Genomic DNA, 27,970 nt, shown 5'->3' on the forward strand with positions numbered 1-27,970 from the left:
GGGCACTACTCTAGCAGGGGCATTTTTCTGATATTGTTTTATTTATTTTTTTGTAGTAAAGAAAAATAAATAAATAAATAAATTTCAGAAAAGCACCTCTGCTAGCGCAGTGAGAGACACACCCTAGGGGTGGAAGTCCTGTAGTTTTTGCCTTTCTATTTGTTGGCCTTCTGCTCCTACTGATAACCACAAAAAAGGATGGTAGTGAAGTTTAGAATGTGAACCAAACCGCAAGTCACTCAGAGCCACTAAATGAGAGACCAAGTCACTGGAAGAAATTTATTCAGTCTGTTTTACACACACAAAATTAACGCTGCTTGTATTACTTGGCGTTTTTGTTAGAAAAAAATTCATCAAATACAGAATAAAATGCCCACACATCATTTAAATAGTAAAGCACAATCAAGAAGAAAATGCTATTGGACCAACCAAAATTAGTCAATCTACTCTCACCTATAATTTATTGGACCAACCAAAATTAGTCAATCTACTCTCACCTATAAGACCAACCAAAATTAGTCAATCTGCTCTCACCTATAAGACCAACCAAAATTAGTCAATCTACTCTCACCTATAAGACCAACCAAAATTAGTCAATCTGCTCTCACCTATAAGACCAACCAAAATTAGTCAATCTACTCTCACCTATAAGACCAACCAAAATTAGTCAATCTACTCTCACCTATAAATCAACCAAAATTAGTCAATCTACTCTCACCTATAAATCAACCAAAATTAGTCAATCTACTCTTAGGACACGTATTTATGAACACCTGTATGAGATTGGTAGGGCTAATACAAAGAATGCATTATGCCATCATAAATTAATATGCACCCAAGCATGTTATTCATTTTTTGTACTGGAAGTTGTCCCAAAGGAAATTAGAGGGGGTATGTGGGAAGCCAAATTAGAGTACCGAGAGCTTTGCTGGCAAATAATATTGGAAGCTACTCGGCAACCAGGACTAAATGACATGCTGTCCATTTTACCAGTTTTTAAACTAAGAGCTGCCAAATTATGAATGTAATTATTTTATTATTTCACTAGAGGGCAGCAATTTACTTATCGAATGGTTCAGTTTTATACAATACAATTATTTTAATTTATATTTAAATTGTAGTGGCGCTGCGGTAGCGTTGTCGCCTCACAGCAAGACGTTGCATTCGATTCACAGCTAGAGTATCTTCTGTGTGGAGGCATGCATGAATGGGCGTGCCTTCATTGAAGGTTGTGCGTCAGGGCTGGTAACTTGGTACGTAAAAATCCACTACCAAACATTAGCGGACCGGAGTTCCGCTGTGGCGACCCCTAACCGGGATAAGCCAAAAGACACAACAACATTATTATGTTGTTTGTGTTTATGTAATTTAAACACATTTATATTGAATTGTTTACAATATGGTGGTTCTAAACAACATTAATTTGCACTGATTTTAACATGTGATTTTAACAGGTTTTTATATTAATTCGTGAACCTTATAGGTGAGAGTAGATTAACTAATTTTGGGTGGTCCAATAGCATTTTGTTCTTGATTGTGCTTTACTATTTGAATGATGTGTGGGTATTTTATTCTGTATCTGATGAAGTTTTTTCTAAAGAAAACGGCAAGTAATGCAAGTAGCGTTAATTTTGTGTGTGTAAAACAGACTGAATAAATTTCTTCCGGTGACTTGGTCTCCCATTTGGTGGCTTCTGCTCCTACTGCCCATAACCTCCAATGACAATGAATCAAGTAAAGTTATAGCTGGGACAGAGGAAGAAATCAAAAGATGTAAAAGTGAGATTTTGCTGCACAGAAAAGATTGACAGTTGTGTGAGGTAAGTATATGTAGATATGCATATATGCATCTTTTACTGCTGGGGGTTAGTTAGTCTTCAGCTGTCCCTGATTGTGCAGAACATGCCTGTTTTACAAAATACAGTAACAGGCATTTCAGGTTCAGACTCCATATCCTTTAGAAAATGCATGCTAATGCAAAGCCTGTCCTAGCAATTTTCTAAAATTATAAGAGCAATATTTAAAATCTATCCCTAGTTTTGCCTCTCTCTCCCCCCCAAAATTATTTTTGACTTTGTCAGGGTTTCTTTATGATAAAAGATTAAGAGACATGTCCCTCCTATATTTTTTTATCCTGTTAAACCACTGAGGATTGCAGTCATTCAAAAATACCAGGCATTACAGTGCTGTGCTTTTATCCAGAAAATGTTTGTCAATGCGAAAACTATTACTCTACATAACATTGTGTCCTATCTTTGGAGGAATATGACTAATATCTGCTTTTCCATCATTATTCTGAATTTGTAGGATTACTGTGATTTGTGTAAGGGGAGCTTGGAAAACATCAATGTGGAGCTACTGTTTCCATGGCTGAAATGCAGTCCATGGATGTCGTGTTTAATTATAACTGCTGGCTAGAGGTAGGAACTGTGTGTAGAAAATAACTGACCCTCTTGATTACTTGGTTTAAGAAATCACTTTCTGGCTTTGCTGGACTGTTGTGCATTTTCCATATTATTATTGTCATTTATGTAAATCAGCTTGTAATACTTTAATGTGTGTATATACTGTTTCCATGGAACAAAGCTGAAATACAAGGCATAACTTACTTTAAGTATCCCACACCATTTTCACAAAGGTTTGGGAGTGGCTTTGAATGACTGAGGGTGAGAGAGGAATGCCCAAGTGCTGCAAGGGGACTGCTGTCCCCCACCACCATGTATACAATATCAGCTGTTACAAATGCACCCATTTAAAGCATTATGGTCCTGTGGTAGGAGGAGCAAGGGTGACAGCAGCCCTCATAAACATTATAGCACCTGTCTTTATACAAAAGTAATCAAAGGTGTGATTGATTAGTGACTAGAGGATGGAGATGAGGTTTGCTTCTGTACACCCTGTGGGGTGTTTAAAATAAGTTTTGCAAAATGCAATACGTGGCTATGATTTTTAGCTATAATTGCAGATGTGAGGCAGTCTACAAAAAGTAACTTACCCCTCTTGTTTTCTCATTTTATACAATCACTATCTAATTTTGCAGGACTAGTGTGCATTTGCAGAATTAACATGATTGTGTGAAGTAACGTAGAATGCTTTAATGCGTGGCTACTCTTTGCATGGATGTTGACAGAGCTGTAATACAGGACACGGCCATCATTTGTCAGAAACATCTGAAGTGCATACAGAAGTAGCTATAACTGCTGAGTGGGATTTGGAGCTGTCTGTTGAAATAAACTGATCTCTTGATCTTGTTCGTCAGTTTAAACAGTCACTATCTCGCTTCTAGGACTAGTGTATATGTGTGTGAAGTAAAATAAACACAGACAAAGTAGCTATAATAGTTGAGCTGTCTCTAGAGGAAGATGACTAATTGCTTGCTGTTGCTTGCTCATTATTTTGGCTTTGTATGACTAATGTGAAACGTGAAGCAATTTGGAATACTTTTAATGTATGACAACTGTTTGTGTGAACTACATTACATGGTCATACTTTTCTATCACAATCAGATGGATGAACACAGAAGTGGCTATAGTTGCCTGTTGGGGGGCTTTATGGCTGAAACTAAATGCCCCTTTTTGTGATTTGCTTAGTTTAAGTTCTCTGTCAAAACAGTAAGGCATAATATGCATCGCAGAACATCCAGCCCCTCAGATCTTCTGGGAGCTTATGATCCCCCACACACCAAAGTCATATAAATCAGTTTTGACACAGGCTTAATAGTGGCATCTGCCCTGAGCCCCACCTAGTTTAAAACCAGCCCTGACTGACTTTCTTCCCTTAATCATGATTTTTGCTCAGACCATCACTGGATGAAAAGGTTGTTTAAAAAAAACTGTAAAATTGACCAAAAAACATCTAGCACTTTGTCAAAAGTCACTGAAACATCTAAAATAGACGATGTCTTCTGCTAATCCATAATCCCATAAATTCGGGCTATTCAGATAAAAACTAGTTAAATTGGTTAAACAGAAGCAATGCTCTGTGAACCCATGCTGGTGCATGTCCAGACTGTGTCTAATGGACGTAGGCAATAGTTGGCAGATAGACCTGTCTAAATGCTTTCCAGTAATGCATGCTAAGATTATTGGCCTGTAGTTTTCACCAGATGTAGTGGTATTACATTTGAGAATTGGTACCCGAGTAGCCTTTTATCATACTTTTGGTACCATGTCAAATTTCAATAATCTTTGAAAAAGGTCAGTTAAATATTGTGCTTAACATTTAGATATATTACTTAGAAGCAATTTAACCCATGTAGACCAGCAGCAGATTTTAACTTAATAGTCTTCAAAGCATTCAATGTGTCCTCAGTGGTGAATTCAGGATATTTTCCTAGTCTAAAAACTAGTATGTCCATGCTTTTTGACACATTAGTTGGACAGCCAAAAAATTTTGTCAACAAATATATTTACCAGTTTGCCATGTTCTATAATTAATGGAGTTATCCACTTTGAAACTGATGCTAGTTATCACTTCCTTCTTGTAACTTCTAATATGTTTAAATAATGCTTTTTGCTACTTCTTGCATATTCTGCCAATTTCAGTTTGTAATTCTGTTCAGCCTTTCTTATCATTTTCCTTAAAACAGTTTTTACATTTTAATAGTGTGCTTTATTATAATCCCTTGAAATTTTTTTTAAATATCCTCCAGAGATGTTTCTGTTTACATCTTGTATTGCCAGCATTTTGACCACCAGGGTAGACAATATTTAATTTGTTTACTAATATGTTTGTAAGAGACATGCTTGCTAATAAGTACACTAATACAATTATAAAAGTCTTCCTTTCTGCCCTTAATATTTTGGGGGCATGTTTGTTAATAAGTACATTACTAAAATTCTAAAATATCTCCTATATACCGTTTTGCTTTCCATTTCATTCTACCACCCCCATAATTTAATTTTCCCATTAATAGTGTCAAAACTAGATTTATAAAATTTCCTATGTCTTTCATCTCCAGCTCTTCAGATAGCACTCTCTCACTCTGTATATATATATATATATATATATATATATATATATATATATATATATATATATATATATGTATGTATTTGTGTGTGTGTGCTATATATATATATATAGATAGGTATCAAAGTCAAACCTGGCTCATCTAGTACCTGGTGCTGGTCCCTAATCTGGCAACCTGTCCCCTCAGCGCTTCAGTTTTTAGAGTAAAAAACACTAAAAAAAAAAAAATTCTGCTTCCTTAGGCCACCTAATAGAAAATGTAATAAAATGGAACTTTTGTACATCCACAAAATGAACAGAATGTGAAGCAGAGTCCATCCCTAATCCTAAACCTATTTAAGTATCACCTTGACCAATGGATGAGAAATCAGAAATTCACCCCAGGTTTGCTTCCCATGTGTCTGATAGACAGAGGCAGACAGACAGACAGACTAATATACCCCCACACACATAACATCTAGAAACTTCCTAACTAAATTACTATCTCATAATAAATGCCCATGATACACAGGTACACAATTGTGTTGGGTTACAAAGCTATGCTTATAAAGGCCCTGGTGGATTTTAGCCTACTACATACCTACTAACTTATGAGCCTATAAGGGGAGGAGGAGTCCAGTTTAGTGTGCTACTTCCCAGCAGTCAAGCAGATGAGATGAGACTAGGGGGAGTTTCTAGAGACAATTTATAGTGAGGGAAGTTACTCAAGAGCAATACTGGTTGGCTGGGTGGCCATGAATCTGTGGAAAACAGTGGGAGGTAAGAAGTACTTAAATAGCTTATACAACTGACAACAAATGAAAGCAGGCAGTGAGGGATGTTGATAGTCTAATTACCATAATGGGCAGAAAACAGTGACTCTGGCCCTTTAAAATCACAATAGCAAAAGGTAATGCAGGTTTTGGGGAAAAATATAAATTAGACATCCAGACCTGTAAGGCACAAGCCACACTCCCAGTGAAGCTGTGTCTTTAAATCTGTGGCCTATGATCTATTTATAACAAAGAAGATTTATTTAAAGAAAGAAAATAATTTACTTATAAAAAGCCAAATAATTTACTTAAAATAATTTACTTACAACAAGCCAAAGATTAATCAAGTACAATACAATTCTTACTTTTCTGGTGTAGAGATACTCAGGAGCTAAATTCATCCTAAAGTCACAATCTTAGTGTAATTTAATTTCTTTCACTTTGCTATTTCATATTAATTGGCAATTCAGTTAGTTAAGGAAGGCAGCTTTCCAAGAAATATTGTGAAATGATGAGGAGATTTTAGTGTTAAATAAAAGTGTGTGTGTGTGTGTGTGTGTGTGTGTGTGTGTGTGTGTGTGTGTGTGTGTGTGTGTGTGTGTGTGTGCATGCGCGTGTGTGTGTATATACAATTATTAAATTGTTTTCTGATTTGCTGTAACCATATACATAGCCTTTACCTTTGGGCTTTGAATACTGCCACATAACTTGTATGAGCTTTTTTGCCCAACCCTGGAATGATATTTTTATTAATTTATTAGTATTCTTTTCCACTCAGAACCAGATGAAGCATTTTACATGGAGTCCATCTGTCCTGAATAAAATGGTAGTTTTATATTTTGTTCTTACAATATGTCTAGAAGTGGACCTTAGTATATTCCTATTTGTCTCACACTTTCCATAATCATTATTCCTTCTCTGATAACACTATCAAAGCTGATTTTAACTTGCTGTAATATTACCTTTCAGGTTGTATTATTTCATTCATTCATGTTTCCCATGCAGATTTATTTCTACTTTTTTGTACTGATAGTAAGTTATATTTTGTTCCAGTCTCTCCTTGTATGTCATCCCTATTGCTTTTTGTTAAATTGTTGCAAATAGACCTACTTGCTTTTCAAGTCAGCCTGAAATGTCCATCTATATAAAAAATGAGTGTATATTTCAATGACTAAAAAGAGAGCCATAGTTTAGTTACTTTAAATATTTGTTCATAGCAATCATGAGTTAATTTGTTGGTTAGTTTGTTAGTTAGAACCATTTTGTTAAACTGTTAACCTTACTGGGCAGACCCCAAAAGAAAATCTCAAAAACACATAGCCTAAAAACAGCAAAAAAAAAAAAAAAAAAAAAAAAAAAAGATAGCAAATGTTGGGCAGTTATTTTACAGAAAATTAGATACATTCTCATGCATTATTGAGACAAACATTCAACAACTTGATAAAATATAGTACAATAGAAAAATACAGCAGTACAACAAAACAAAATTAAATTTGAAAACATTACTGTACAATGCATTTAATTATGACAGCTATTATGTCTTTTAATTCTACCTGTAGATGGAGAGAGACATTTGACTACCTGCAATGCAAGTGACTATAAATAAACATTTTTAGTGGAATAATGGTTTGCTTTGGCAGTGATGATGAACAAGGAAAGTGATTAATGAAAGTATTAAACTTAATCTAGACAAATAAGCCAGTGGGAAACCATTTGGTTGTCAAGGTGAACATACACACTTTATGCATAACTCTTCTCTCCTGGATTTTATCTATACTACCTTTTCTGAATTCATGACAGCTGTCCATACGTCTTGGTAAGTTTGGTATTTTATTCTAGAGGTGAGGTAAGATTTTGTGTAGAAATTTATCACATAACTTCACCAAGGTGTTTGGAGCATTTAACAAGTGTTGTGCAGAGAACCCTATCTCTCTCTTTGGATGGTAGCAACTCTTGACATAAGCGATTGTGGTTAATGTCATATATAACAGTAAATTGATGGTACCAGATTCTATTTTATAAGCATATCCTTACAAGGATTTCTAAGGCTTTGCAATGAAATGTTGTTGAAGACAAGCCTCCAGTGGACCACTGAGTGTTATTGTACTCTTATGTTCAGATTTTCAGTCACAGGTTTGGAACTGCAAGACTATCCTTCAAGACCAAAAAAGTCCTATACACTAACTTTAGAATAAAGACTGCTTATGCTAGTGAATGTCTCTGTCTTGAGTCTGTCAGCAAAGAGCCACAACATTTCTGATTTGTTTCCTTGATAGTAACATACATATGATCTTTGATGTTCAAATAGTAGTAAAGCAAATTTCCTAGACATTTAAAGCTTTTTACGCATTCAGTCTCACCAGGGTTCTTGTCACCCCCAATAGAAGAAAGAGGTTAGTGATTTTAGTAAGTTCCAAAGTAGATGATCTTTGCCGTTTTCTTATTAAGTATGATTTACTACAATTCATCCACTCTGTTAGTGCATTGAAGCCAGAGTGTAAGTTTTCTGTCATGCTGGAGATCCATCTTCCCTGTGGATCAGGGTCAAATTGTCCACACATTGCCTCAGGTTATTCAAATGTTGGAGAATTTTATTTGTGAATATTGCATGCAGCAGGGGTACTGATCTGCATAAGCAGAGAACACTGTGGTTCTGTTGGCCAGGCTGATGCTACCAAACTCAGACTAGCTCTGTCTAGTTTTTCTTTCAAAGTATATTTTTAATCACGTAGTTTCTGTAACAGGTGAACTAAAAAAAAAGTACTTTTTACCAGGAAAATTAGATGCCTTCAACCTTCCATGTAAGCTAGGAGTAATCATTGAATTCCCAAATGATTTAGCCATCCTGCAGGAAGGTTTGTCTCAAATAAATAATGGATGTCAAAATCATGGTCTGAAACTAAATGCCAAAAATGCATTACTGTATCCTTTGGGAACTCATCTACCCCAGGGAACAACCACATTGACAATACAGCCCTAGGAATTGACCCAGTTGTTTGGGATTTGGGAACTTGGGTGGACAGTAACCTAACTTTTGAACAGCATGTATCTATTGCTATAAGAAAGTCCTTCTATATTGTACAGCTCATAAACGAAGGAATTGTGTCTAGATCTAGGGATGTCATTGCCCCCTTTACTCAATTCAGTAATTGAATATAATGCCCCTTGAGAATGTATCTGTCCAGAAGCATGCAACAAGTGGATTGCCCACAGAGGTACCTTACTAAAAGGATACAAGGCCTAAACAACATGTCCTATGTAGACCAACTCAAAGCTCTATCACTATACTCAGCATCCAACAGACAGAGGTGAGCTGTGTCTAGCATACAAGACATCCTCTGACCCATTACTGATGGATTTATTGCACATCAGCAAGTCAAATGGCATCAGAAATACTCAATCTAGGGATCTAAACCTCTTCTGCAATGTCAACAGAATGGTTTGGAGGGACATATATATTTTGCAGAGGATACTGCTGCTATGGAACAGACTCCTCAGCCACATAAAACAAAGTTCATCCCTGCCCACTTTCAAGTGCAAACTTAGATTTATGGATGGGAAACAGAAAATTTACACCAGGACAGCCCCCTGTATTACTAGTGGACAGATCAAGCTCCTAAATGCTTTATCCAATCCATGGGTCTCTTCAAATTATCTATGGTATTATCCCAATTATTGTCATTAGGGGTAATATATAATTATCAACCATGGGATGGGTAAGGTCAATCTCTAACCAAATGTGATAGGTTATTTTGATTACAAAAATGGAACCTGGCTAGGCTTAAAATGTCTCACAAGGGCAGCTAGACTGGTACTCACCTATGAACCTATGTTCTTTGCTCATGAAGTACCCCTGTAGAAATAGCAGCCAATGCCAACAATATTTTAGAACCACAGTTACAGAATGGTCTTCCCCTCCTTGCCTATGGCTCAAAGAAAAAGTCTCAAGGACTAACAGGTATTATCCAATAGGATTTGTTGCTTCGTTCTACTTTTTTCCAAACTATGCATGACTGCCACACTCCTAAATGTGCTAACTGGCTTCCTGTACAAGAAGACGCTGGCACCTTACTGCTTTAACTCATGCATAAAACCATCTACAATAATTAGTCTGCTCCTGTTGGTCCTGTAGTATCAAATAAATTGTTTCATATCCATTGCGTTTTTTGCTAATAATGCAACTGTACTCCAAAGAGTCATGAATAACTAGCCTCAGCAATCCATTATTTTTTAAATTCTTAGCCCTAACCCTTGGGGCTCTCCTCCTAATATTAGAAAATTGCTAATCATTGATTGACTTCAGGAAAAAAAACTTTAAAGTACTCACTGAAAAGGACTATATTTACTTGAAGCAATCTGCAGTTGCAGCTAAATTCTTATCTCATTTTGTACAGTGTGTACGTTTGTTTCTGATCAGTACTACTCTCACTCTTCATTGTTCTTCATTTAGTTTCCCACTTTTGTATGCTTTATATTTCTAGCCACATACTCTGTACAACTTGTCTCTTCCATCCATGTATCATGTTTTAGTTTCTTTAGTTTTATATGAATCGTATAAATATCGTTTAATGCTTTTATATTTTTGCAAATATATACAGTGTTTTATTTTAGTGCATCATTGAAATGTGTGCCTTCTGCATGTACTGTATTTTTAAATCTATTAATTTAAGATGTATTACTTCACCTCTGGACTGTGGCTGAAGTGGCTGAACTTTGTATGTCCACTACCTCTGTTAACAAACCTAATAAGTTAATAGATAAGTAAAATAAACCTTGGAACTTATGCATGCAGATGATTAACAAATAAATCCACATTGCTTGCCCTAATAATTTAGAGTTTAATGAGTGGCTGAAACACTCAGCTGACATTTTTACATGAGGGACATCTGCCCACAAAGTTTGCTGTACTGAACAATAGACTGCCACCAGAAAAGTCATGTGTTGGATTGCCTTTTGTCACATTTACCACATGGCCTTGCTCTTCCCTGTTTATTGATATCACTGTACTATTGTCTATATCAGACTAAAGAGAATTTGGCTGAAATAGTGTCCTAAAATACCTCCAGAGCTCTAGCAATTGTTCTCACTACCTTTATAATAATTTGAAGGGATATTTCCTGTTGAGACCAGCATCCCAGAAATGACAGATTTTTTTAAAGCAGGCTTCCCATACATAATCTGTGAAGCATGTTGTTAAATATTATTTGGAGGTATGAATAAACAGTGCCATTTCTACTGGGAAGTTGTATGAATTCTACACTGCATAAATTCCTTTTTGACAGAGTTCAATAGTGTTCAGTACTGGACTCATAGAGACACAGTTAGGATCTTTCTGCGCCACACCTATAGTTATATGTTCCATAATTAACACATACCATAATGCTGTCACCTTTGACCTAAGAATAAAAATCAATCTCACTTCTAAATGAATCAGCCTTTCTAAACTTTTCCAGTAAAAACTACAATGTAAATGACATACTTATAAAAACATGCTAGGATTCTATCGCAAGTCACCCAAATAAATCTGCTTAGCATATTATCAGTGAGTTTTCTTACTGTTATTAACTTCTATTTTTATGAACGCCTACCAATAAGGCACAACTATACAGCTAAATTCAGCAAAATCCATTTGTTAGAAGCACAGAGTTAATAATATATACTGCGGAAAAAAAAATAAGTGCTACCTAGATTTCAAAAACCACTCTAGTCATAAAAATAAATATAGATTAAATGAAGTATCAGTACAATATAGGTATATGTGTAAAACATACAATGTTTGAGGTGAAGGTAAGTAAGGAGAGGATAATGGGAAGGTATGAATGAAAAAGACTTAAAATGAAATATTCAATGTATCTAATTACAATTACAATAAGAAGTTCTTGCAATCTGCTCTTTTTATTTGTATTTTTCTATTTGTTATTTTTTTCCGTTTGTTAACCAAAATTAAACTAGGTAAGGTGGTTGGTCAGAAGGGTCTTTTCAGCAATGAACTGGGGCATTTGTAAACATTTTGATTTGTAATAGCATAATGCAAAGTGAAAGTTCTATTCAAATAATGAAGTCTTTTTGTTTAATAATACTTTTCATCTGTTGCAGACGAGTCAGAGTTGCTTGAAGATATGCCTTCAAGGATGCAGTTAGCAATTGCTATGGATGTGAACTATGCTATTGTCAGCAAAGTTGACCTTTTCAAAGTAAGTTTTTGATGGAGGTTTTAAGGGAAGATCATGGCAAACCATAAAATAAATGCTGGGCATGTTTTTTTCTTTGTTTAATATGCTGAATTTCAGAACTAAACTGCTACCAGCCAGTTCATGACTTATAGGGATAAAGCCCTAACTTTTCTGCAGACAGCCTGAGTTTGGCTAGAAACTACAGTGTAAAAGGAGTTGGCATGTAAACGTGGGAAAAGAGTGGCTAGTGTTAGATCAGAAGGAAGGGTGCCACACCTATTACAGGTAGAAGACCACAACCTGCATTACCAGTACAGAGTATCACAATTAGGCACTGCCATGTATGTGTACATACAGGAATCCACTGCTGTGGCAGTGGACATTAAGAAGAAAAACCTCAGTCCCCTCTGGGGGTGATGACCATTTTATCAGCCACTAACTTTTTCTCCATGGAGAACAAATGGGCCCTCAGGCCAGGGTGCAAGCTGTGTGGCTGAAGAGGGGATTGGCCAAAAAATGCTATTTGTCATGATATTTCAGCTGCTTTTTACTTTGTCTTCACTTGTGCACTGATATATATCAATATTTGTAGCAGCTATTGTGCTTACATATAATATAGAGGATTGTGATTGGGTCACCCATCATAACCTGCTTATTATGTGTTCAAGTCATGGATGCCAAGAAATTTCCCTTGAGAGTGAGTGCTGTCAGAGAGGTAGTGTAACACAGTCCATTATGCTCACACTTAACTTTAATACCTCTCAACTTTCTAGGTTTTCTAAGGATGTCTTGATTATTGCTTCATATTTTTGGTCTGTTCCTCAAAAAAATCTGTGTTTTTTTGACAAAACAATGAGGACTGGAGTCACTAAATAATGGCATGTATTTGAGTTTCAGAGTTGGTATCCTTCAGAAAATGGATGCTAACACATCATGTTATTCTAGCAACTAAGTGTGTTTGAGGAAGATGGAGGCACATTACCGGTACAGACAGCAGGCAGAAACAAATCTTTTGTTGTGCCTCTATCATTTGCCTGATAGTACTGGCAGATTGTAGTGCCTGATGCAAGTCCCAACATCAACAACTTTAGCAGGGGGTGCTTATTTGTTATGGTTGTCTCACTCACCCCTTTGGTACTTAACTGGTTTGTCATTTTCCAAATATCAGAGTGCAATCACTGCACTCCGTGCACTACATTATTATCCATTCAGATATTCAGTTTTTACTGTTACAGCACAGTGAGTAGCCAAACACTAAACCTAAATTTTCCAGTCATCTTCCTACTTCTCCTCTATATGAGTTGCACATGTTTCTTCACTGCATTAATGACCCTAACCTTTCCTTCAGTGTCGCCATCTGCTAGTCCACACACTCTCAGGGCAACACAAAATTATCTTTTTTATTTTTCTGATTGTCTCTGGCAATTGTTCTACAACATCACAGAAACAAAATATAAATAGAATACAGCATGCTTCTCATGCCATCTGCTTTTTGGCACTGCTACTCTGTTCGCTGGCGCCCACAGAGGCTGCAGCTTTGTTAGCCCTTCATTCTTGCTTATTCCTGCTTCTTTTGCACCCCCCCCCCCAAAAAAAAATCACTTTCCAGATATTCTGATGTGGACACAATTACTTATACCAGAAGGAAATTACTGGAAATTAAATGGATTACTAGAACAAGCTGCTGGCTTGAATCTCTATTGTCTGTTGAGTACTCAGGGCCTACATCACTTGCAGAAATCCTAGATCTCTGCATTTTAAACAGGAATGCCATCAGAGCTCTGAAACTTCACAGGGATGTTTCTGGAATGCCCCAGAGTAGCTACAAAAGAAAAAGATATGAAAGAACTAGAAGGAGAGGCTGTAGAGGTGGAGCTGCTGCTAAACTGAAGAGAAACCCCCACAGGCCTCCATTACCTTCAGTATTACTTGCAAATGTCTGCTCACTGGATAATAAGATGGACTATCTGAGAATGGAGCTCACAAAAAATAAGGTATGGGATACTTGTTTGTTCATTTTCTCTGAAACTTAGCTGCATAGTAACATTAGTGACGATGCTGTGAACCTAGATGGGCTAACTCTCTTTAGAGCAGATAGATGTAAACCACAGAGTGGTAAAGCTAAAGGTGGTGATGTATGCATCTGTGTTAATAACAGATGGTGCAAAGACTGTAAGCTGATTCAATCATACTGCTCCGAAGATGTGGAAATATTGACATTAAAATGCAGCCCTTTTTATGTACCAAGGGAAATCAGTGGGATATATGTCATAGCAGTGTACATTCCCCCAAGTGCTAACACCACTGAAGCTCAAAATAAACTCCATAATATTATCTGTGAGCTACAAAGTAGAAACACAGAATTTGCGCGTGATAGTGGGTGATTTCAACAGAGCTGATCTTAAGGAGGTGCTACCCCATTTTTATCAGTATGTGGATTTCCCCACCAGAGGGGAGAATACCTTAGACAAAGCTTACTGCAATATTAAAGGAGCCTTTAAAGCTTTGACGCACCCCAACATAGGCAGCTCTGATCACACTGCCATCCTGCTTATACCCACCTATAAGATGGCTTTGTTCAGAGAAAAAACAACTAAACAGATCAGAGTCTGGCAGGAGGGTTCCATGGGTTGCCTTCAGGATTGTTTCAATACCACCTGCTGGAAGGTCTTCAAAGAAGCGGCTATGCACAACGTCCAGTTAGACATAGACATCTATACTGAATCTGTTCTTGCCTACATAAATAAATGCATGGAGGATGTAACTACCATGAAAGCCATCACTGTAAGAGCTAATCAGAAGCCCTGGCTCACCAGGAATATCTGCGAGCTACTGAGGGAAAGAAACATAGCCTTCAAAGCAAATGACAAAGAAAGGTTAAAGGTGGCAAGGTCAAATCTGAAAAAGGGCATCAAAGAGGCAAAGAGGAAGCATGGAAGGAATATTCAGATCTGCTTCCAAGACATGAGGGCATGAGAAAACTATGGCAGGGGATACAGCAGCTCACAGAATATAAGTCCAAATCACCCCAATGTGATGACAGCTTGGAATTCCTAAATGAACTGAACTCCTTCTTTGGCAGATTTGAGGAGAAGAACACCACCGTACCTTCTAAAACAAACGCTGACAAAGAGGAGACAGTGCTCACCTTAAACCTCCAAGGAGTTGAGACTTCAGCTTAAAAAGGTGAATCCTAGGAAGGCTGCTGGACCAGACAACATACCTGGCAAGGTGTTGAATGGGTGTGCTGATCAGTTATGTCTAGTACTGACAGACATCTTCAACTCATCCCTTGCTATGGAGAAAGTTCCCTCATGTTTCAAGGAAACAAGTACTGTCCCACTTCTGAAGAAATCCAACCCTACCTGCCTCAATGACTTCAGACCAGTTGCCTTAACCTCAAACGTCATGAAGTGCTTTGAGAGGATTGTGAAGAAACATCTATCTGCAAGTCTGCCTAAGTGCTTCGATCCACTCCAGTTTGCATACCAGGCAAATAGATCGACTGCACATGCTATATCAGTCACACTACACCTTGCATTAAAATACCTAGAAGGGAGGAACAACTACATAAGGATGCTGTACATCAACTTCAGTTCTACATTCAACACTGTGCTACCAGTGCAGCTTGGTGGATAAGCTTGTGAAACTTGGGATAAACAAGCACCTATATAATTGGACTCTTGACTTTCTGATTTGTAGACCCCAGTGGACATTTGCTGGAAACAACACCTCTCAATGCATAGTCCTGAATACTGCTGTTCCCCAAGGTTGTGTGCTCAGCCCCTTGCTCTTCACCATCCTCACCCATGACTGCACTGCAAAAACATAAGTCAAACCATCTTATAAAATTCGTTGATGATACCACAGTAGTGGGTCTCATTGGTGGTGGGAATGAATCTAACTACAGGGATGAGGCGAACACTTTGATTGCCTGGTGTGACAGGAACAGTCTGGACCCGAATGTTAATAAGACCAAATAAATGATTATGGACTTCAGGAGAAAGGCAACAGTTCACCAACCTCTCACTATCAAAGTGGAGGTAGTAGGGAAAGTCAAAACAACCTAGTTCCTGGGCCTTCACATCTCTGATGACCTCTCATGGGCTGCTAACATCAACCATATAGTCAAGAAGGCTCAATAGAGGCTTCACCTCCTGAGAAAGCTCAAAAAGGCCAGGCTCCCACTGTCTGATCTTGCCACTTTTTACAGGGGAGCTATTGAGAGCATCCTCACTAGCAACTTCATAGCATGGTTCAGCAACTGCACAGTTGCTGAGAAGAAGAAACTGCACAGGGTGGTGAGGGTGGCTGTGAAAATCTTGGGCACTAATCTCTTTTCTATTCAGAAGTTTTTCTTTACAAGAGCAAGAAAGAGAACCTATAAAATACTTGCTAATTTGTCCCATCCGACCCACAACTGGTTCTCACAACTTCTGTCTGGAAGGACACATGCACAGCTTCCACTGTAGGACTACCAGATTCAGGAACAGTTTGTAACCTACAGCTGTAAGACTTATTAATATGGACACCAACCATAATACCTGATACAGTGAAGCCTCTTTTTTTCATTTAATCCTGCTGCTCTAAGCAATTAGTACTAACATTACTATTATGCAATATGATGGCTATGCTGAGTCACATCTAAGGTTAAGTGCAACATGGTAACTGAACTGCTGCTATTCACTAGTCTCTATTTATTCTCTATCTTAACACAGTATAGGTGGTTGGTGGTGGGTATTTATTATTTATCACTGGATAATGGGTATTGAATGTGTTTATGTAATGTCAACTACCTCTTGCATGTCATATGTGTTATTTTCATTTTTATGTTATTCTTTGATACTGCTGTATCTACGTTATTTGCACTGCATTTCTCTCATGAGCTGACATTTGTAATTTCGTTTATGCTGCACTTGTGTGGTCCTAAATGACAATAACGTTTCTTTGAGATTCCTCTAAATCACCATTAAAAACTTGCACTTCAGCTGGACTTTGCAGAATTTCTAAGCCTACTATTATCACTGGATGTGCCATTCACATCAGCAGAATCATTTGCACTATATGTCCATCTCATCCATTCCTGAATCAGTAGTTCTGTCCTGTGTTAACCATCTTTCTCAATCCACCATTCCTCTAGTAAATAAATAAATAAACAAATAAATAAATAAATATTCAAACATTCCTGAATTCAGACATAACTAATACATCACTGTGTACATCTGCTAGAAGACAATCATCCTGCCTAGGCAAAAAAACTATAACTGGATCACAAAAAATATGATGATGATTATTATTATTATTATTATTATTATTATTATTATTATTATTATTATTAAATAGTGCCACATGTTCCTCCCATGAGTATGTCTAAAAGATGAATGACCATTTTATTGTACAAAATAGAGTAAGATTTGTTTTTCTTCTAAGGTGTCCTGGGTCTTTTTTGCATATCACTCTGCAGCAGACATGTATTATTTTCTATTGTTATATCAGAGCAATAAACATATACTGCTGCTGCTGCCACAGTGTCTCAGCTTTGCAGCCCACCCCCATACCCAGCAGATTGGTTTACCGTGGGATATCAGCTCAACACCTAAAATTCTGACTGTGACTGTATGTTCCACGGTGTCATCATTACTGAATGGCTATATAATAATGTATCTTCCAAAGCACAGATTTACAGCTTGCCTATATAAAGATGAGGGATTGGTAATTGAGTCACCACTAAGATTATGTCTGCAATGTGTTTTCTACTAGTCATCACATGCTATGAGCTAGTACCGCCTGCATATCCTTCTTAAATATTATCTCTGAATTTATTCACTTCAGAGGTGGAGGCCATCCTACCCGCAATTCACTAGTCTAAGTCAGAATGGTCAGACTCAGAAATGTTCAGATCCAAGTTAATATAAAAACCTCTCTAATGTCTGCCTGATACCAGTGAGAATGGAAGTGCAACTGCATAATTTTTATTTGTCGCAATCCCTTTTCCAAAGTAAAACACACTACACTAACATGACATATGGCGACCTTTATTTGAACAAAATTCATTAAACTTAGAATTGATTGATTATAAATTCTGTTAAACACAATGTAAACATAACTTCAACATAACAATTTAACAGTGGCAGTCTCTCACTCACCTGTCCCACCACAAAATAAGCAGCATTAACCAACTGCTCACTTACCCTGACTTTACCAGAAGCAGGCTACCATTGCTCACGTCCATTCCCAACCAACGGCCTTGTAAATTCCAACAAGTAACACCAGAGGGGAAACAGAAAAGGGACATGCCAATCCCTTTTCTCTGCTCACCAACCCACTTATGTATAAAACTAATCACATATCATCTGACACAAAATAAAGAGGGCAGGAGGTTAGGCAACAAGATCACACCTAAATCTGATCTCTCCACCCAACAATTCTAACATAAAACCATATTAACTCCTCCCTACACTTACCTTAGTTCCTCTCTAATACCCTTCACCTTAAACTTCACCCTTCCTTGGCTTGATTCTCCCATCATGTCCATTTTCCATTAACTATTCAACAAGACTACACTGTTCAGCTGCTTCTTCACTCCCCTCCCCCCCTCTTTCCCACCATAAAACCCAAAGCATCTCTGGACAAATTAGGTTGTTCCAAACTACATGTATTTGATTTTATCTTATTTTTATCAAAAAGTAAAATATTTATGTAAATAAAATAAATAAATAAATATAAAATGTGTAGCTACACTTCTTTTAACATTGGCCTGCATGTGAATATATGAGGGAGAGATGAGGATTCAAAATGAGAGGCATTTCCCTGCTTAATGATAGAACATCTAGATCTGTGAACTAGAGGGTCTCAGTTCAACTGCTAATTGAAGCATGTACTTAGTACGGAATTCCTAGACTATGACCAGGAACAGCACTTCTGAAAGTTTCTAATTGATATAAAAACTTATCTGAGTTTTGGTTCAAGTTCTCTTTTTCTGAATATATACATATGGGTAACTGTATTTTAGATGTATATATTTTTTCTCATTGCCCTTTCTGTATCAGACGTTTGGAGCAGCACCACATTTGTTATCTTTATTTAATTCTACCACAGCTTAATGTCTCTATCAACTCAAAATGTTAATTTAGACTAAACTCAGAATCGAATGCCTATAAATATGTCATTAATTCTCTTTTGCTCCAAAGCTCTTACAAAACAAATCAGCACGGACTTTAATGGGATCAGTTGTAGACAAGGTTAATGGATGCACTCCAGTTTCTTAATTTTGTTCATTTATTGAAATAACTGATTGGAATAAAAGCAACAATTATGCTTCTGAGTTTAGTTCTGTTTGTATGTTTAATAGTTTATTCATATTTTATTCTGATAATTTTCATCTCTGTAGTAGTTGTTCTAGCAATGCTAATGATGTTGGTGTCTTATTAACTAAGACATAGTTTACTGCACTAACTCTGTCATATAACTTTTTATCACTGTGTATCCATATTTATGATTATTTTTATACAAATATTCATATTCTCTGTTGTATACTTTGGCAACTATCTATATACTAGAACATCATGTCTCCTTAGGTCTCCTTCAAAATAGAGCCTTAGGCTAAGTGGGATTCACCCAATTGAAGTAAATAAAATGCACCTCTAGTGTCTTTGTTTGCTTGCTTGCTTGTTTGTTTATTTGTTTGTTTGTTTGTTTGTTTGTTTGTTTGTTTGTTTGTTTGTTTGTTTGTTTGTTTGTTTGTTTGTTTGTTTGTTTGTTTGTTTGTTTGATGCTAGTATGGTCCATCTCCACTGATCTCTAGTAAATGGATCACCAGGCATTTGCCTACATGCCATCTTATTCCTGTTGTAAGGAGCAAAGGCTAAGTAATAAATTCTTAGAGGCAACACACTAATGAGAAGTAATATTTTATTTATTTTAAGTTGTGCCCTACCAGCATTATTGCAAATGAGTTGAGTCCAAACTGGGAGTCCACTGGAGGTGTCTGCCACTGATGATTTAAATATTTGTCTACCTGCTCAGACACCCAAATATACACATAGGGACTACCAGGTGGTATACCCCTGGCAAAGGGCAGCAGTCCTTCTGTAACTTCATCCTTCCCTAATCTCTGTGGCCTCCCAGTAGCACAAATGTTGCTGGTAAAATTCTGACTGCAGCTGTCACAGACATAAACTTCTACTTTGAGTAATCATGTCAGCTTCAGAGCAACTTGCATCTTTACTTCTGTGCAAACAAACATGTTGTTCTTTGATAAGAACTCATTGATATTCAAACTATGTTACAAGTTCAGAAATATTTGGTAGTACATTTCCAAAAATCAATAGCCACTTGGCCAATAATGAGCCCATCAGTTTAGTGTAGAGGATTATGGCTATGTGCTACCAATTAACGTCATCTCTTAGTCCAGGGTTTGATTCCATTTGCTGCAGCAACACTCACAGCAAGCCATTTAACCAGACAGTGCCCTTGGATCATTTGTGAAAATGGGCTGGTGCCTACTAGATATACTTGGTTAAAAAATAAGCCTTATGCCACAGTGCTCATTAACTAAATCAAGACTGCTACAATGTGCAAAGGGAACATCTAATTTCACTGAAATATAGTAATGTTTGAGTTGATTTTATTAAATAAAGTTTTACAGAATGGGGACACCTCACACCCCTTCTCCTTAGATTAATTTGGGCCAAGTCCTTTTGTCCTTTTGGTGCTTTCCAAAATTAAAAAAAAAAACTTCTTCCATGGGTTCTCTCAATACCCATGGATTCTTGTTGAGAAGTGTAAAGTCCCACTTAGCAAATAGCCTCCATCAGCTCTTCAACCAGAGTATCTCCACTGGTTATGTCTCCAAGGAGTGGAGAATGACAGTTGTACTGCCCTTGCATAAAGGTGGAGCCTCTATTGCCCCTGGGAATTACAGACCTGTTGGGCTCACTAATATTATTTGCCAGGCTTTGAGATGTATTATAGCTGAACTAATAGGCAATGATCCCTGGATACACAACAGTTCAGCTTTGTAAACTGCAGATCATGGCAGTGCAAGCTGGTTGAGTACTTTTGAAAGAGTTACTGAGGCCATGAATAAGGATTATACAGTCTACACTACTTATCTGGACCTTACCAAGATCTTTGACACTATCTCCCATGCTGGGATTATTGACAAACTCTCCCAACATAACAATAATCTATACAAAGTTCACTGGATTGGTAATTAGTTGTCTAACAGAACCCATACAGTTAAGTTCAGGGATATTTGCTCTAGACAGACAAATGTCACCAGTGGTGTCCCACAAGCCACTGCCCTGGGTCTCCTCCCCTTTGGTATGCATTTCTGTGACATAAAAGCCCAATGTCATGGGATTATAGCTAGCCATGTTTGGTGATGATTGCAAACTGGGGGCAGTTATCAAATCTGCTGCTTACTATATAGATAATATTCCACTTAAATGTGACACAGTCATCAGGCACTTGGGTATGCATGTTAATAGCAGACACTCCTTTAACCTCCATGTCTCTGTGGTGGCTAAGAAATCCATTTACCTTGCACGGATTATCCTACGTGGTATCTTCTCAAGGTCCAAAGAAGTTATAATTCCACTGTATTCATCCCTTATTAGGCCCACCATTGAATATATTGAACCCTTCAACATGTACCTTGCCAAGCACCTAAATCAGCTTGAGAAACCTTAAGGTTTTCTCACCAAAAAGTACTCAGGTCTCAGTACCCTTATCTACTTTGATAAACTAAAAGCACTGACCCTTTGCTTAGTGTCATACAAACTCCTCGAGGGTGATCTCTGCTTATATTTCCAGTTATTGAACAACCCAGCACTCTGAACTCCTTCACCTAAATAGAACATCTGGTAAAGCAAATGCCCAATCTAGTGACCTAAACCAACCCTACCACATCAACGACACCAGATGATGTGACAGCTACCTAACCCAGTATATCCCCATTTCTGGAATAGACTGCCCTTAGCGATAAAGCATAGTACTTCCCTAGCAACCTTTAAATCCTGCCTGGATGACTGGATGGGTGATTGTAAATTTTCACTGGGGATATGTGGAGAAAGTCTAGTTAATGAGGGACACTACTAGTCTCCCACCAGTATTGGGTTTTATGGCTAAGCTTCTTGAGGGTCTTCTTTAGCCGTAAGCTTAGTAAGAACCTATAAACATATGAGGTTCAGAAGTTCTACCCAGTAAAGTAAAAAAGAAGCTTTGAATTCTACCATCAAACTTGGTACATTCAAATGAAAGCAGAATTCAGTGGAAAAGTACATTGATAAGACACCATAGATTCATGTGCTAGACCAAAAACTGGTTATTTGAATTTCAGTATAAAAGAGTAGCTTAATGCAAAAAAAAAAACTTTGAATAATCTAGTATTAGTAGTCTGATCATAGTCATTAAACCATTTTATTCAATAAAGCATCCTTCAGTTAAAAATGAAATGTGAACATTTGGTTTAATGTCTGTCTCTCCGTTCATGTAACCTTTATATTTAGTGACTGCAATAAATGTTAATCTACCTAGTTTCATCAAAATGCCTGGATTAGTTCTTTTTGAAATTCAGTAAATCTATCCTTTAAAAAAGGACAATGGTAGGTGAGAAAGGGGATAAATTCTATGCAGAAATCTTTACAAGGTCACCCTTTCAGGATTTAGGGCAGGCCGTGAGAGTTGATAAGAAAACAATGTGGCTTGGTTAAGAAGATTGTTAAAAGGTGCTCTCTACAGACTTCTGTGGGAATAAGATGGAGTATTATCCTATCAAGCAGCATTCTGAGAAAGATAAAACTGAGAACTATTATCTGTGTAACATTGTGAAAAAGAAACGCAAGGAGAAAATAATGGAGTAAATTTCCAACTCCTGCATATGTGACATTTTTTAAATTAGCACAGTATACAACTGTTTATATGAAATGACAATGGCCTTTGAAAACATTACCCATTTCTTTTAAAGTGAAAATGCATCAATGCACTTATTAAAAAGGACATGAGCTTGAAATATGTTTTCTTTTACCAAATGACAGTCTTGTCATCAAGACCCAAAACAACATAAGGTATATGAAAATAGATGTTTGGTTTTCATTCTAATGCTGTCACTGCAACAATCCTTTCTTCTGAAGTAATTTGCCATATAATTTGCTATTCCTTACAAATCTATATTGTAACAAATTGAATTTCTTGCTGTTTATTTTTTGTCAGGGCTGTGACAACCAGATGATTTATGACCTTTTGCTGAGGTTAAAATCCATTATTTATTTACCTGGGGACTTTGTCTGTAAAAAGGTAACTATAACATTTAAATGTAAAACTTTATTAGATAAATGCTACCATGCCATGAACACAGATATACTGTTCTTGAAAATTGTTTCATTTATGACTGATGTCTTTTCCTCAGAGTAAATACAAATTAAGCTGTGTTATGTGTTTTCTTCGCTTACACAAGAAAACAATAGATATATACTTTTTGACAAATAAACTGCAGTTTTTAGTTAATCCTTGCTGACCTTAAATTGATTTTACAAGTGTTATAAACAGTATGTTTCTACACAATGAACAAAACCTGCTTATTATAAGAAAGAATAGTACTCAGAAAAAATGAATTTTCCACATTATCATTAAAGAAGTTTGATTACAGTATCTAAAGCAGACACTGTTACACATCTCGGCTTCATGTGTCTGCATAGTTATATTTATGTGTAGAACTTAGTTTTTGGGTTAGTGTCAACCACAGAGGTAGTAGTGGGTGGGAGTGCCTAAACCCCCTGACCCAAATTATCTGATAAATGTGCAGTATAGCATGAGAAGTACAGCTTTTGTAAACTAAATTTTCAACAATAAAGCTCATAGAAACTGATCATTTACATCATGGTATGGCAAGTGTTACACAAACAAGAAACTGCTAGAAATCACTAGAGTCAGCTAGGCATGATGTGGTATAACCAAACAACACCACTGTCAGCTGCTTGACATCTCTTTAATGTAATAAATGCTTGCTCGTTTGGAATATTAATGTGTTTATTAAATAATCAGTTGGTTTACCTTGCCTAATAAAAGACAGCAAGGGGAATTCAGTAAAACCTACACGATTTACTTTTTGTGTACACGTGTGCAAACATTTTTAGATTCAGTAAACATCGCTTAGTGGCGAACAAGCACGTGCAAACAGGGAAACTTCCATGCAATGCAAATTACCAGATAAGCAGGTGAATCTTATGCAAATTAGTCAGGTGGAGTGATCCGACAAGCCAATAGGCATCAGTGTATACTCTGTGTCCATGTCCGTAGTGTACATAGAAATTTTCTACATATAGGAGTCTACGCGGACAGAAGGGGTTGTAAAAATCCACAAATATGGACATACCTCCCCTGAAAATATTAGATCACATACATATATGTGCAAAACATACATTGTGGATGTTTTAAAGAGGAAAGGAATATGTAAAATTAATAATATTTTTTAATAATTTCCACATGCTTGCACTATATGCCACATTGTACAAACATGCTTAACAGAAACCTAAAAAAAAGTAAAATAACATTTAGAATGTAATTTCACAAATGCACTGTAGGACCTTGCGTCAGGTCCGTTCAACAGTGCATTTGTGCTGTTACCCAGCTCACATGACTATGAACTGTGTAGTTTCCAGGCTGTCAGTACAGATATGTATGCAAATTAGGTGGATTTCTTGAATTGCTAAAAGGAACAACCATGTCTGCATATCCACTTTGTGTAGGCTCCTACACAATGTTCATATTCCCACTGGATGTGGATGACATCAGTGGGGCTGTGTCCCATTACATTTAGGATGTTTTAGTGCTCAGTGCATGTGTTTGCTTAGCGTGCCACATAGTTTAACATGTTCTTGCGTACAGGCCACTCAAGTCACAGTGATGAAGTAGGCAGCTATTGTTTAAAACTGGATATATTCAATTAATAATGATGACTTTTGTATAAGGTATGCTGCACAGTGTGGCACATAGCACAGAGTTGCGCAATAAAGTAGGGCCTTTAAATCATGTCAATCACATTCTAGGCAGGTGAACTCCATCATAATTAGCTAATCCCATATGGTGGACCTACAGCAGAACTGTATAAAGTATGCATACACCCTACATTCTGATTTTCCCTCAGTACTCTGAACCATTGGAGTAGATATTTGGGAATTTTAACTGAGGTAATGCTAGGGGCTGCTGTAGCTATGCTACATCTGTATGTGTGAGATGCTGAAGTCAATGCTGCTGACAATAGGTCTAGGCCGAGAAGGGGAAGATTGTTCAGGCCCAGGGTAACCTTTCAGGAGCTACATGAGCTGGATATTGTAGCGCCCTACAGGGTGGACAGGGACATATTACAAGAACTCACAGAGCTCTATTGCCCTCAACTCAGAGTGAGATTTAACAGAGGGGAACCATTCTCAGTGGAAACAATGGTATGTGTAGACCTTAGGATACTAGCTACAGGCACTTTTCATAGTCCAACTGGGAATATGCTGGGTTGTCACAGGCATCTGCATCCAGGATACTCCACCAATTCCTGGATGCTATGCTTCCATATGCCAGTGAGCACATATATTTTCCCCTTTCCTCTGAGGTGAGGACCAGCAATATTCAACACTTCTACCATGAGGCACACTACACTGAAGTACTGGGTGCCATAGACTGCACTCATGTACACCTCAAGGCACCACCTGGTGAGTAGGGTACAATCTACGTTAACTGCAAGGGGTACCACTCCATGAACTGTCAGATAGTGTACAATGCCCATGGGATTATCCTGCATGTGTGTGATGGCAATCCTGCCAGTTATCACAACTTCCATATCTGGCACACATTACAGCTGTACCAGATGTTTGCTAGGAGGGACATCCCACAGGGCCATTTACTGGGGAATGCTGGTGACTCCCTGGAACCGTGGATGACGACACCCATCAGAAATGCACACACACCCACAGGCAAATGCCATAATGAGGCACACACACAAACTAAGAACATCGTAAAGTGTGTGTTTGGGCTTCTGAAGTCACAGTTCTGGTGCCTCGATATAGCTAGTAGAGCTCTGAAGTATACTCCAGCCACATGTGCACAGATATTCACAGTATGTGCTATGCTACACAATCTGATCCTGCAGAAGCAGCTGCAGCAGGATCAGCAAAGGGAAGGGATATACAGCCCTCTACCAGTGCCTAGGTCACCAAAGCCATAGTCTCAAAGGAGGAACCCCTGCTGATGTCCCTGTAGGCAGATGTAGGTGTGCTCAGTACACCCTGGCTTTGGTTAAGAGACAACAGATAGCACATTCACTGACAAAGCTAGGGACCTAGGGACTAACACCTTACTCCTGCTCACATACATATATTAAAATTGATGCCAGACAACTCACACATCCTGTACCTATCCATGTCTTGGCTGTGTACTGCCTGCCTCAGAGTCAGCTCTGAACTACAGTTATGTCAACTGCTGCATTTGCAAGATAAGTCCGTTGCCTACACAGTAATCTTCAGGAATATTATGAGAGCCTCACCTCAGGTTTCGTGCCCACTGAGTGGCGCAGAGCTACAGTTATCCCAATCCACAAGGGGGGATCCACCTTGGATCCCGGAAACTGCCGTCCCATCAGTCTGACAAGCCTTATCTGCAAGGCCATGGAGCGTATTATCATGGAACTTATAAACAAAGACATTGGCAACCTTCAAACACTGGACCCCACCCAGTTTGGGTTTGTGAAGGGCCGATCTTGTCTCCTGAACCTGATTGACTTCTTTGAATCAGTCTCCAGAGCCATGGACAAGGGTAAGGTGGTCCACACAGCCTATCTAGACCTTGCCAAGGCCTTTGACACCATCCCCACTCTGGAATCATAGATAAACTTACTAAGTTGGGCATTAATCCCTATGTCACCCAATGGGTTGCTAAATGGCTTACTGATAGAACCCACACTGTAAAAGTAGCCGACTCCAAATCCAGCTCCAGACAAGTGACAAGTGGAGTACCTCAGGGTTCAGTCCTGGGGCCGCTCTTGTTTGGCATCTACTTCTCTGAAGTACAGGTCAACACTAAGGGACTCTGGCTAAAGAAGTTTGCAGATGACTGCAAACTGGGAGCCATTATTGAATCCCCAAATGATGTGGATACTCTACAAAAGGGCCTTACAGAAACAGATGCTTGGTGCCAGAGCCATGGGCTCAAGCTCAATGCCAAGAAATGTATTGTTATCCCTTTGGGAAAAACATGTATCCATGAATTACCATATAGGTGGCAGTACACTAAACACAGAAAGTGTGATAAGAGACTTAGGGACACAGGTAGACAGTGGTCTCACCTTCGATAACCACATCGCCACAACAGTCAGGAAATCCTTCTATGTGGCACACCTCATCACGAAGGGCTTTTCATCCAGAAAAAGGAGGTCATTGTCCCACTGTACTCATCCCTCATTAGACCCATTATAGAATACAATGCCCCATTTGGTATGTACCTCTCAAGACATCTGCAACAACTGGAAAGGCCTCAGAAATACCTCACTAAAAGAATCACAGGCCTAAAGCAGATGCCCTACGCTGACCACCTTAAAAAACTCCAGCTATACTCTGTCGCATATCGTCTACTCAGAGGCGATCTCTGCTTAACATACAAGGCCATGTCAAACCCAGAGCTGTTGGACATGCTACACTTAAAGAAATCCCAATCCCTCAGAGCTATACGCTCCAGGGATCTAAACCTTGTCATCACAATAAGCAAAACATGCTGGAGGGATAGGTTCCTGACCCAGAGACTCCCCAGACTCTGGAATAGATTGCCCATACATGTCAAGCAGAGTGCCTCTTTGGACCGCTTCAAGAGGAACCTTGACGATTGGATGGGAGAAAGGAAATTCACCCCAGGGATCATGTCAGTCGCCCTGCTTGACAGGGGTCCAGGAAAGTAAATAATGTGGGAAGAAATAGCCAGGGAATTGTTATGGCTAGGCTTGTATAGGCCCTAGGGCTGATAGCCTAGTACCAACCTATGAACCTATGAACCTATATGTCATTGTATGTATGGATCTGATAAATTAAGCAA

At 38.0% G+C, this 27,970-nt stretch overlaps 1 protein-coding gene across 1 annotated transcript in view; it reads left to right on the plus strand.

Annotated features, from left to right (window-relative positions):
- The window catches only part of CNGB3 (cyclic nucleotide gated channel subunit beta 3), an 812,110-nt gene that overhangs the window by 547,609 nt on the left and 236,531 nt on the right, over positions 1–27,970 (plus strand). Inside the window, exons 13-14 of the mRNA XM_044065779.1 lie at positions 11,820–11,917; positions 23,111–23,194. Of these exons, the coding sequence (XP_043921714.1) occupies positions 11,820–11,917; positions 23,111–23,194 (182 nt within the window). The remainder of the gene's footprint in view (positions 1–11,819; positions 11,918–23,110; positions 23,195–27,970) is intronic.

Source organism: Protopterus annectens, chromosome 3.part0 (assembly GCF_019279795.1).
Source record: "Protopterus annectens isolate FY-2018-M chromosome 3.part0, PAN1.0, whole genome shotgun sequence".
In the NCBI taxonomy this organism is placed as follows: Eukaryota; Metazoa; Chordata; order Ceratodontiformes; family Protopteridae; genus Protopterus; species Protopterus annectens.